General features: G+C 44.2%; 1 protein-coding gene across 4 annotated transcripts in view; it reads right to left on the reverse strand.

Moving 5' to 3' along the window:
* Nucleotides 1-13: 13 nt before the first annotated feature.
* Nucleotides 14-12,942, reverse strand: part of RHOH (ras homolog family member H) — a 27,275-nt gene continuing 14,346 nt past the window's right edge. For 3 of the 4 annotated variants that reach the window (XM_083458509.1, XM_083458507.1, XM_083458508.1), the window contains one exon: nucleotides 14-3,388. In XM_083458509.1, coding sequence (XP_083314635.1) covers nucleotides 2,623-3,198 — 576 coding nt within the window. In that variant the 5' untranslated portion in view covers nucleotides 3,199-3,388 and the 3' untranslated portion in view covers nucleotides 14-2,622. Of the gene's footprint in view, nucleotides 3,389-6,580; nucleotides 7,425-12,942 lie in introns of those variants that run through there. The other variant, XM_083458510.1, reaches the window with a different exon arrangement.

The following is a 12,942-nucleotide window of genomic DNA, read 5'->3' on the forward strand; positions in this document are numbered from 1 at the left end:
CGTTTGCCACAAATGACTTTATATGGTTTTTATTTCAGGAAAACTAGAGTTCAGAAACATATACATGAGGAAATGGTGCATATGCTGTTTTAGTGCTCATCTAAAATGGACATTTAACATCAGAAACAGAAGGCTGTAATTCATATCTCGCCTGTTCTGTTTAAATCATTAGCACTACTTTATGTGCCCTAAAAGCTTCCTGTTTGTACAGGAAATAGCATTTATGAGCACCTCCTTTAATCTCTTCCACCTAGGTATCTAATTTAAGCACGGTCTAGGCAGACCTCAAAATGGGAAGCAGTTTCCATTCTGCCCATTTACCCTTGGGTGTCACAGCAAGCAAAGAAGATCTCGAAAATTAAGTATGGATTATCTCATCGGTGTAATCACTGGTAGTTGAACTGAGACCGCAAAGCAAAGTTTATGATAAAGCACTGAAGGATGTGCTGGTCACATGTTTCGATAACAACTTCCTGTATTCTCAGCCTGTCATTTGTGATGCTGATTCAAATATGCAGGGAATGTCAGAATATATTTTGCTCTATGACACTACATGTGTAGACAGGACTGCCAAATGAACAGGGAAAAAGATGTCTTGGTCTGAACCTGTCTCTTTCCCTGCAACTTGATCTGCAAAAATCAGGAGGAGAAGCCCTTTTTGGCACAAGAATAAGTGACATCTGCACCTCAGCCTGTTGTCAAAGGCATAGGAGCAGGAGCTGCTTTAAAAGTTGGCAGTCCCATGCAGATATTCTGCACTTGCAGTCATCTTCGGTGTATGGATTGGCAAGGCCAATTGGGGAATTCTAGACAGTGTTTTAATATTTTTAAAAAATAATAATTCCAGGATATAGTTTTAAAAAGAAATAGTTCCACAATGGATAATTAGCTCAGGGACCCCACACCATAAGTGGCGATGACAAGTAGCTTGAAGGATCCATGAAGCTTGCAAATCATGATATCTAAGTTGCCATGTGTAGAGGAAGTCTACTTGCGAGTAACAGGAGGTGGAGGCAAGAGGGGAGAACTGTTCATGTCCGGCATGAGAGCTTTCAGAGGTGTGAGGCTGGCCATTTTTTGGATACAGGATAATGGGGCCAGAAGGATAAACCCTGGTATGACCCACCTAGCAAGATAATTCTTATCTTCTTAGAATGCGTGCAGATTGCGGGGAACAGATGAGTGTTGGAGGCAAATCCACCCTCATTCTCTAACAAAACTGCTACCAGATTACATCCTTGTATCTAGTCAGGTTAATGGCAAGATCTAAACAGTCAACAGTTCAAGCTGTTAACAGTCCCAACTAATAAACTTCATGGATTGTTTTCTGTGACTTCCCTGCAGGAAAGCTACTGACATTCCCATTTAGTTTTGTTAAAGGGCGTTAAATTTCATCCTGGGAACTTAAGTGTGTAATATGTATTATACACTTCTTAGCTTTAGATTCACATATTTAGGTCTCATATATAAGTGGTCAATTACATTTTCAACCTGGCTTTTGGACCCTCCAACAAAACCATATATTTTGTAAAGGTTGCTCTCTTTTTTCCCCTTTCTTCTGGCCTTTACCAATGATATGCAGGCAGAATTTCTACAGGTGGAGCTTTGTCAGGAATGGGGTTCCAGGGGTGAGGAACGCTTTGATCCTGTTGAATTTCTGCCCAGCAGAAACCTGTGGCACACACAGGAAGCCTACCAGAAAAAATAAAAGAAATGGTCACCTCACTAATTCCTTTGTGCTCATATCCCAGGGCAGACAGAAGAGCTGCGTACTTCTTAAAGGGAGAATCTCTGCCTTGAACTGGTATGAAGAAGCAAGTAAGCGTAGCTTGTCTCATCACAATACCACCAAGACAGTAATTTATGCTTGCAGGACTTATTACTTTCTGCCACATAGCTATTAAAAGCATGTGTCGCCACCACTGATCTTCAGCTGCGTCAGAATGATCAGAATTAACCCTCCACACTTCAGTAGACAGAATAGTTTTGTCCGATTTTCTTCACACTAGGAATTTGCTTCCGCAGACATTGGGCTGACACCAAATTCAAGTTATAAATTAAACCAAGTTAAACAAAATCAAACAGTGTAGCTACCTCACTGACCCCTTCCCACCCCCCGCCAACTCCCCAGGTAATCTTGGGGGCTGTCATGTGTGAGGTGGGTTAGTTGGTAGTTTCAGGAGCCTAATCTCCAGCACCAGTATCAAACTAAAACCCTGGTCGTACTTTGATGAAAGTCATGGCCCTGGAAGAAAACCTGCGCAAGTCTCCATCAGATTTCTCCAATCCATGATGCTTCACTGAAAAGCAAGATTTCCACCGCCGCGGAATAAATACATTCCAAAATCCCCCACAATGCTAACAACGTGCTCCTGTTCAAAAGTCTCCAGTTCAGCTTTTGTTCCGCCGATGCTCCTGGGAGCCAAATGGGACCATCGCATCCTTATGGGGAAGGGCAGTCCCATTCCGTTCTTCGCAAACGAAGTTCCCACCATGCTGGTCACAGCCCACCACGAATGCTGACACGGTGTGCTCCTGTTTGTCAGCCTTCGCGTCAGTGCCCTTCTGCCGCACAAAAGGGAGTCCGTTTTGTGAGAGAGGCGGAAAAGGCCAAGTCAGAGTTTAAAAGACCTTGCACTCGTTGACTGAGAAAAGCTTCCTCCGGGCTCGTTTCCTTGCTTGGTTCACCGCTGTCCGGACGGCACACTCAAACACCTTCTGGACGCCCCTGTTGGCGAGAGATGAGCACTCTACAAAGGCCTTTGCTCGGATGTCCCTCGCTAGCCGCTTCCCGAGCAGCGGGCTGATGCAGGAGGCGCTGTGAGGTCCCGTCTCCCTCTGGTCAATCTGGGTAGCCACCACCAGAATGGGAATACGAGGCAAGTGCGTCCGGATCTCCGTAACCCATTTGCTCCTCAAGCTAAGGAACGAGTTCTGGTTGGCCACCGAGTAGCACAGGAGAATCACGTCAGCCTGCTGGTAGGAAAGGGGGCGGATACCTTTGAAGGCATCGCTGCCAGACGTGTCCCAAAGGCCTAAGCTAATCTGGGCGCCGTCCAGGAAGACGTCAACCCCGGTGTTCTCATAAACAGTGGGTCTGTAAGCGTCCGGGAAAGTCTCCGAAGTAAAGCGCAGCAGCAGAGCCGTTTTCCCGACTGCCGCATCTCCTACCAGGACACATTTGACCGAATCCAACATTTCCTCAAAGGTTACTTATTCTAAAAGAGAGCCTGGATGAGGACTTTCTGGGGTCCCGCTGCTGTGAGCGCCATTCAGTAGGAATCTGCCCAGGTTTCCGCAGTGTTTTCTTGGCAGTTTTGCTCCAGAAGCAGAATTCTTCTGCTCTCCCGCTCAATATCGACACTTTTCGGAGAGTTAAACACGTTCTCTACAAAACCAAGAAGAGAGCACAGATGTGATTTTTTGTTGCAAGTCACAGGTCATTAGAGATTTATTGTGATTAGATTATCCCTGTCCAGTTGGCGCGCACAATTCTCCCTACACCTTTTTTCATCCTTATGAAAACCCCTGTGCGGTAGCACTTGGTAAGCTTTGTTGCCAAGCACATATCTGAAGCTGGTTCTTACAGCTCTTTTTCCAACCCAAGTCCGTTTTCTTAAACTTCTACCATGCTTCTAATGTACATAAAGGTAAAGGACCCCTGGATGGTTAAGTCCAGTCAAAGGTGACTATGAGGTTGCAGTGCTCATGTCACTTCAGACCGACGGAGCTGGCGTTTGTCCACAGACAGCTCATGTGGCCAGCATGACTAAACCGCTTCTGGCGCAGCGGAACACCGTGATGGAAACCAGAGCTCACGGAAACACCGTTTACCTTCCTGCCGTAGCGGTACCTATTTATCTACTTGCACTGGTGTGCTTTCGAACTGCTAGGTTGGCAGGAGCCAGGACAGAGCAGCAGGAGCTCACCCCATCACAGGGATTCAAACAGCCGACCTTCCGATTGGCAAACATGAGGCTCAGTGGTTTAGACCACAGTGCCACCTGTACCCCATACATAAGGGATAGAAGTACTGGCAAAATACTGGCACCATCAGGAGAACCTTCTAGAGGGGAAGCCAATGTCGGATCCTCCAGACATCATCGTACTACAACTCCCATCAGCCCAATGGTTCAGGAAGGTGGAAATTGTAGTCCCCAAAACATGTAGAAGGCACCCAATTTGCTTCCCCTGTGAGCATTAGATCCTTCTGTTAGAATTCAGGTCTGCCACTGAGCTGTCTAGCAGCAGCAAAAGCCATTTAAAACAGTGGAGTGCTGAATCCTCCACTGACCCGCCAATTTTGCCTCCCTCAACTCCTCTCTGCGGCTCCCTGAATTAACTGTTCCCTGTAGCTGAGAATGCGGCCGCTTGCTTTTTAGTGAGCTGTTCCAATATTTGTCGTCTTTTTAACAATGCCGTTTTCTAAAATTTAGAGGAAAGCAGACAAACAGAACTCAGAGAAAGTATCCACCATCAACTCAAAGGGAAAGCAGAGCTTAATACAGAGGCGACCGTATCATTTTGTGACAGTAATACAGTCTGCCTCCATTTTTGGATGCCACACAAAGTTCTTTCCATGCTCCCTGAATTAACTGTTCCCTGTAGCTGTGGTACCATCAAGAGAAGAATGGCACCTTTAGGATATTAGACTATATAGAACTCGCCAGCATGACAAATAGATTAAGAAATAAAGACATAAGAATTTAAAAGAGGACTGGACATTATATATAGAATATATGGAAAAATATGATAACAAAAAAGTAAGTGGAGCAGACTTACTCAGCAGTAGATGTGACAAAGTGGGACAGTGTAAGGTAATGAAAATAATTTAGTAAAATAAGAAAATGCAGTCAAAAAGACAACAGATAGCGAACCAGAGAAAGAGTGGAAGGAGAGTTTAAATTAAGGCTTATAAGAGTTCATTAAATTGGAGGAACAAGTTATGTTACTATTATTATTTACAAATATATGTCTTATACTTATGTTCTTTCCCCCCTTTCTTATTACCATGTGTTTGACTGTAACATACTATGCATTGATAATATGATAAAACAGAAAATTCAAACAAACAATTTTAAAAAACTGTTCCCTGTAGCTGAACAGAGAATGTGGCCACTCACTTGTAAGTGAGCCGCTCCAATTGTTGTCTTCTTTTTAAAAATGCAGCTTTTCAAAAATTTAGAGAAAATGCCACACAAAGCTCTCTCTCCAGAGGCTTCCTATTGCTGGATAGGAGTTGGGGGCTCCTTGATAGAGTACTTCCTTGTCAGGGTCTCCTCACTTACTCCTAACTTACTGTATATCCTACTTCTAGCCTTTCACGTTATTTTTTAAAATTATTTATAATTTTCATTTAAAACAAACAAATATTTCAACAGAAAAAATAAAGTAATTTTTACATATCAAACCTTAATTTCCCTCCCCTTCTTTCTGCAGTTCCCTAAATTTACTCTCCCCCCTGTGCATATCCGAATTTACTCTATTATTTTCTTCATCCGTTTCATATAAGTTTTAGAAACTGCAAGTTTTTCCAATAATCCTGCTCATGTCTTAATTTGTTTATAATTTGTTTGTAAATATTCAATAAGTGATTTCCATTCCTTAATAAAAAAGGAAAGTTGTTCTTCCGGTAAGTTTCGCCATTTCTGCATAGTCCATTCATTTCCGTAGCTAGCCTTTCACATTTTAATCGCAGATAGGGTTGCCATGTTTCGAAGAGCAAAAAAGAGGACACATTTGCCGACTTCTCCTTTTAAGGATGGATCGCTATGATGACTCTGCCCATAGAAAAGAGGGCATATGGCAACCCTACGCAGTTCACAAGATAAAAACACAAAATCTGCAATCGAAATAAAAACAACATCAACCCAATAACCCCCTCCTAACATATTAGTGATGTATGGAAGTGAGAGCTGGACCATCAAGAAGGCTGATCGCCGAAGAATTGATGCTTTTAAATTATGGTGCTGGAGGAGACTCTTGAGAGTCCCATGGACTGCAAGAAGATCAAACCTATCCATTCTTAAGGAAATCAGCGCTGAGTGCTCACTGAAAGGACAGATCCTGAAGCTGAGGCTCCAATACTTTGGCCACCTCATGAGAAGAGAAGACTCCCTGGAAAAGACCCTGATGTTGGGAAAGATGGAGGGCACAAGGAGAAGGGGACGACAGAGGATGAGATGGTTGGACAGTGTTCTCAAAGCTACCAGCATGAGTCTGACCAAACCGCGGGAGGCAGTGGAAGACAGGAGTGCCTGGCGTGCTCTGGTCCATGGGGTCACGAAGAGTCGGACACGACTAAATGACTAAACAACAACACATTTTTAAAGGGCATTGGATGTCAATCAGCCAAAGGCCTGGTTAAAGAGGAATGTTTTTGCCTGGCACCTAAAGGTGTATAATGAAGGTGCCAAGTGAACCTCCCTGAGCATTTATTTGCCTGGGTGTCTCACAAATTCCCCCTCCCCACACAAGGACTTCCAAAGCATTCAGATGCCACTGAGCGTGGCATTTTCCGATTGACTTCGGCAGGAGCAGCACTAAATCCTATCATTTTTATGAGAAAGATGCGTCTTACCCATAGGAGTCACTGCAACCCAGGTGCCTTATTCTCTCGTTAACCACAAAGGCAAACAAAATTCATTTCATCTGTACAGTTAGTGCCTTAACAGCTCCGGCCACAATAAGGTCCGCTGGCAATTGTGGTTTTGCTGCTAAGAGACCAACACAGCTATTCCTCTGGAGCAGATTGTGAACCTCTCGTAGGCAACGTCCGATCCTCGGCGACGTGACTGCGCAGCACTCCGACTTCTGCTTGTCACCGTTTATAAGGCAATCGTTGCATCAGAAGAGGCATTTCCTGCTATGCGTGTGTGCAACATGAATGGCTTGAGATAGTCTGACCCAACGTAGCACGCAAGCCTTCTTGGAAAGCTTTCGAAAGGGACACTTATTTCTGCGAACCAGCCGTGTGAACAGATTGGCAGATCCATTCAGGGAACAGTCAGAACGTAACGCTGGAAACTTAAATGATGTCAGAAAGCTACTTTAACTGTCCGACGAAAGAAGAATGGCAGGCGAAATTAATGGGCTATGCAGAATTAGACAAAAAGACAGGAAGGATTCGAAACCTGCGGGACCAGAGATTTACAGAAGATTGGAAGAAGTATATGAATTATTTGAAGAGCAACTGTAACCAACAAATTACGCTAGTAGGACTACAAGAAGTTTTGTAAGGAGAAATATACGAAGTGTTACAAAGTAGAAAAAGATAGAGATATTGGTTATGAGTTTGAAATGTAATAGGGAAGATAAGAAATGCATATTGAGAGATTAGATTGGAAAAATTTCAGACAGGATTGATGGAAGTCAAAAATTTGAATAGGATGTAAAAGTATGTTTAATTACTGTTGAAAATGATATGTTAAAAAAAACTAATAAAAATTATATATATATATATATATATATATATAAAAGAAAGCTACTTTAACTGAATATGAGGGAGGTTAAAGGAAGGAAGACCAGCCAGGTTAAGACTTCAGAGTTTTCTCTGGAAACAAGACGTACAGTAAGGGGGCGGGGGAACAGACTGATGTTGTCGGACTACAACTCCCATCATTTCTGACCACAGGCTATGCTAACAGCTTGATTAATTCAGTTCAGTTGGAACATAGGAAGGTGCCTTTGAACAAGTCAAACCATGGAGGTGGCAGGGATTGAAACTGACCCCTTCTGCTACAAAGTTAGCAAAAATGTGCAAGACAAGTTCAAATATCTGCTGGAAATTTAAAGGGGGGAAAAGTACCTTTTATCATGTGTGGGCTTGTAAGGTAATAAAAGCTTTCTGGGAGATGATTTATAATGAAATGAAAAAAAATGTTTAAAATAACTTTTGATTAAAAAAAACCCCAGAAGCTTTTTTATTAGGAATTACAGGTACCGACATTCCGAAGGAATCATAGAATCATAGAATCATAGAATCATAGAGTTGGAAGAGACCACAAGGGTCATCGAGTCCAACCCCCTGCCAAGCAGGAAACACCATCAGAGCACTCCTGACATATGGTTGTCAAGCCTCTGCTTAAAGACCTCCAAAGAAGGAGACTCCACCACACTCCTTGGCAGCAAATTCCACTGTCGAACAGCTCTTACTGTCAGGAAGTTCTTCCTAATGTTTAGGTGGAATCTTCTTTCTTGTAGTTTGTATCCATTGCTCCGTGTCCGCTTCTCTGGAGCAGCAGAAAACAACCTTTCTCCCTCCTCTAGGTGACATCCTTTTATATATTTGAACATGGCTATCATATCACCCCTTAACCTCCTCTTCTCCAGGCTAAACATGCCCAGCTCCCTTAGCCGATCCTCATAAGGCATTGTTTCCAGGCCTTTGACCATTTTGGTTGCCCTCCTCTGTACACGTTCTAGTTTGTCAGTGTCCTTCTTGAACTGTGGTGCCCAGAACTGGACACAGTACTCCAGGTGAGGTCTGACCAGAGCAGAATACAGTGGCACTATAACTTCCCTTGATCTAGATGCTATACTCCTATTGATGCAGCCCAGAATTGCATTGGCTTTTTTAGCTGCCGCGTCACACTGTTGGCTCATGTTAAGTTTGTGGTCAACCAAGACTCCTAGATCCTTTTCACATGTACTGCTCTCAAGCCAGGTGTCACCCATCTTGTATTTGTGCCTCTCATTTTTTTTGCCCAAGTGCAATACTTTACATTTCTGCCTGTTAAAATTCATCTTGTTTGTTTTGGCCCAGTTCTCTAATCTGTCAAGGTCGTTTTGAAGTGTGATCCTGTCTTCTGGGGTGTTAGCCACCCCTCCCAGTTTGGTGTCATCTGCAAATTTGATCAGGATGCCCTTGAGTCCATCATCCAAGTCGTTGATAAAGATGTTGAATAAGACCGGGCCCAAGACAGAACCCTGTGGCACCCCACTAGTCACTCTTCTCCAGGATGAAGAGGAACCATTGATGAGCACCCTTTGGGTCCGGTCAGTCAGCCAGTTACAAATCCACTGAGTGGTAGCATAGTCAAGACCGCATTTTACCAGCTTCTTTACAAGAATATCATGGGACACCTTGTCAAATGCCTTGCTGAAATCAAGGTAGACTACATCCACTGCGTTCCCTTCATCTACCAGGCTTGTAATTCTGTCAAAAAATGAGATCAGGTTAGTCTGACATGACTTATTTTTCAGAAATCCATGCTGACTATTGGTGATCACAGCAGAAAAGACTTTTTATGTATGGAACAAAAGCCGCTCGGATGCTACTAGCCCAGAGATGGAAAGAAGATAAAGTCCCTACCAGAGAAGAATGGCAAACCAAGCTGATGGATTATGCCAAGAAGGCAAAGCTGACTGGAAAACTCAGAAACCAAGAGGACAAAAACTTTATAAATGAATGGGAAGAATTTATAAGTTATCTAGGAGTCCACTGTAAGCAGATGAAAACAAGAGCAGGATTTTGACTCACTTGTAGTATAAAAAACACTATGAATAATATGGTTTAATATAAAAACTGGAGTATGGACTAATATGCAGTTGTAGACATTTAAGGTAAGACTCCATGGACGAGATGGGGGGAAGTCGTGAGATTCAGAGAATCTCTACATACAGCATGATTTTATTGAGGTGTGTTTATTTGTATATTTTTATCTGTAAAATTAATAAAATGTCTTGAAAAGAAAAATGAAACTGAGCCCTTCTTCATGCAAAGCAATGCCCTACTCCGGGGCTACCCTTTACCAAGGATCATGGAACATAAGAAACTGTCTTGTACTGAGTCGGACCATTGGTCTAGCTAGCTCTTTAATGCCTAGCCTACACTGGCTGGCAGCAGTACTCCAGTGACAGGGAGCCAGCCAGCAATAAATCGCACGGGGTAAGTTAACTCTTCATTCAAAGAAGCAAGGCTTGCTCAGGGAGCCATGCCTATTGAGCACAGCAACCCTTCTCTGTGAGTCTTGCCCCCATGGGGCAGTTGTGGAGGCTGAAGGTCCTCACCTTCCCACAGCTGCCTAAATCTTCTCCTCCACATCCTTCCCAAGCAGGTGGCGCTGTGGTCTAAACCACTGAGCCTCTTGGGCTTGCCGATCAGAAGGTTGGCGGTTCAACGGAGTGAGCTCCTGTTGCTCTGTCCCAGCTTCTGCCAACCTAGCAGTTCGAAAGCATGCCAGTAGAAGTAGATAAATAGGTACCGCTGTGGCGGGAAGGTAAATGGCATTTCCGTGTGCTCTGGCACTCATCATGGTGTTCTGTTGTGCCAGATGTAGTTTAGTCATGCTGGCCACATGACCCAGAAAGCTGTCTGTGGACAAATGCCGCCTACCTTGGCCTGAAAGCGAGATGAGCACCGCAACCCCATAGTAGCCTTTGACTGGACTTAACCACCCAGGGGTCCTTTACCTTTTACCTCTACAGTGGTACCTCAGGTTACGTACGCTTCAGGTTACATACACTTCAGGTACAGACTCCACTAACCCAGAAATATTACCTCAGGTTAAGAACTTTGCTTCAGGATGAGAACAGAAATCGTGTTCTGGTGGTGCGGCAGCAGCGGGAGGCCCCATTAGCTAAAGTGGTGCTTCAGGTTAAGAACAGTTTCAGGTTAAGAACGGACCTCTGGAACGAATTAAGTACTTAACCTGAGGTACCACTGTACAAGAAATCTGAGACTAGGTCAGCGTGCCTGTCTCTGCTGTTCCCTCTTCATACCTCTTCTGGTCCTGAGAGATCATGGGAGAGACCAGAGTGTTGAAGCAGCAGGAGGAGACACCCTGGGCTGACTCATCTCCACCTCTTGAGCTCTCCTGACTTTGATTCTGGACAGCTCTCTGCCACAGACTCTCTTCAGCTTCTGAACCTCCTCCTCCCAGTCTTTTCCCTCTTCTCCTTCTGACCACTCATTGCTGACCCACCACCACTCCCAAGGCTTTGAGCTTTCTTGCTTGGGGGTTCCCCAGCTAGTGTCTACCACCATTCCTCTGTGCCTAACCAGTCCCATGACATCCAGGATTTTTCAGACAGGGTCCCTCTCAGCCTCATGGGGGATTTAACCTGAGACCTTTTGCATGCAAGTAGATAACACAGTAGTGTTTCCAGTAGTGATGTATGGAAGTGAGAGCTGGACCATAAAGAAGGCTGATCGCCGAAGAATTTATGCTTTTGAATTATGGTGCTGGAGGAGACTCTTGAGAGTCCCCTGGACTACAAGAAGATCAAACCTCTCCATTCTGAAGGAAATCAGCCCTGAGTGCTCACTGGAAGGACAGATTGTGAAGCTGAGGCTCCAGTACTTTGGCCACCTCATGAGAAGAGAAGACTCCCTGGAAAAGACCCTGATGTTGGGAAAGGACACAAGGAGAAGGAGACGACAGAGGACGAGATGGTTGGACAGTGTTCTTGAAGCTATCAGCGTGAGTTTGACCAATTCAATTTCTATTCAATTTCTATATCAATGACATCGTCACAACTACGAAGGCCCTAAATCAATCTGCCCCCTCCTTACAACAGCTCAAGATCCCCATATTACTCTATGCGGACGACATGGTGATACTGTCATTAACCAAGCTGGGCTTAAACAACATGCTCAGAGGGCTCATGACATATTGTGATACCAACTCCCTTAAAATTAATTTCGCCAAAACCAAAATTCTTTTGGCATGAAAACTCGGAAGTCACTCTGGAATTTTGAGGGCCATTCTATTGAACATTGTTCAGCATTCAAGTATTTGGGTATCATTTTTCAGCATGGGCTTAGCTGGTCAGCTCACCTAAATACAACCATCCTGGCTGCCCGCAGAACCATCAAAGCCTTGGAGAAATTCTACTATGCAAAAGGCGGCCAGCTGGTTCCACCAATCAGAAAAGCATTTATCAGCAAAGTCCTCCCGATGTTATTGTATGGGGTTGAAATCTGGGGGTGGAATTTAAAAACACTACAACGGCTGGAGATTCTACAAAACTCTTTTGCACGGAAGATACTGGGTCTCCCCAAGGGCTCGGTTGCAGCACAGTTAAGAACAGAACTGGGCCTCCCCTCCATTGTTGCGAGAGCCCACATTAGAATTATTAGCTTTTATTGTAAATTAATCAATGCCCCAGGTCCCCTACTAGTCAGGCAAGCCTTTTTAACGTGTTCTCAAAGCAATAAATGGTCCAAGGCCATGGTGACTATTACTGCACGCTACTCTCTCCCAAATCTTGACTCGCTGTCCTCTTGGGACAAACATAAAATCCGGGCCTGGATTCTTACAAGAGACGAGGCCATGGACCGGGCACAGTCCACCTCAGCTCGCCTCTCCATGTGGCTCCCTAAAGTGAAAGTGGTAAGATCACTTGCCAACTACTTGATAGACCTGACGGAGCCCAACTTGAGAAGAGCGTTTACTATGGCCCGCTTCCATTCTATACCCACGGCCTTCCTGCAGGGGATTTATTCTAAGACCCCTATTACCCAGCGTCTATGTCCATGCACAATGAATGAAGTAGAGGACTTCATACATTTCTTTTTCTACTGCCCTATTTATGAGCCAATAAGATCTAAGCTCCTCCTTTTGATCCCGTCCACCATTACATCTAAGGAAGACTGTTTGAAATCGCTTCTTGTGGACGCAAATCCCCAAATCTCACGTGGGGTGGCAATATTCATAGTGCAGGCTCTGAAACTCAGGGCTACTCTGACAGGGTAGCGTGCCCTAGACCTGGACCTGTTTTAATCTTTTTATTACTTTTAACTCAATATGCTGAGTCTGTTCTGGGGCCATTTTGTGCTTTATATATACCCGCATACTAGTTTTTGGGCGCTGGCTATTATATCTTTGCATTATTGTCTTCGGGTAACTTAAATGTCACTACGCCAGCCAAAACACCTGAATTTTGCTGGGTTGCTTGTCTCTAGTTTGTCTTTTTTCTTTTTTGTATTGTCTTATTTTG

The sequence above is a fragment of the Podarcis tiliguerta genome (genome assembly GCF_965153285.1).
Source record: "Podarcis tiliguerta genome assembly, chromosome: 9".
NCBI classification, from domain to species: domain Eukaryota; kingdom Metazoa; phylum Chordata; class Lepidosauria; order Squamata; family Lacertidae; genus Podarcis; species Podarcis tiliguerta.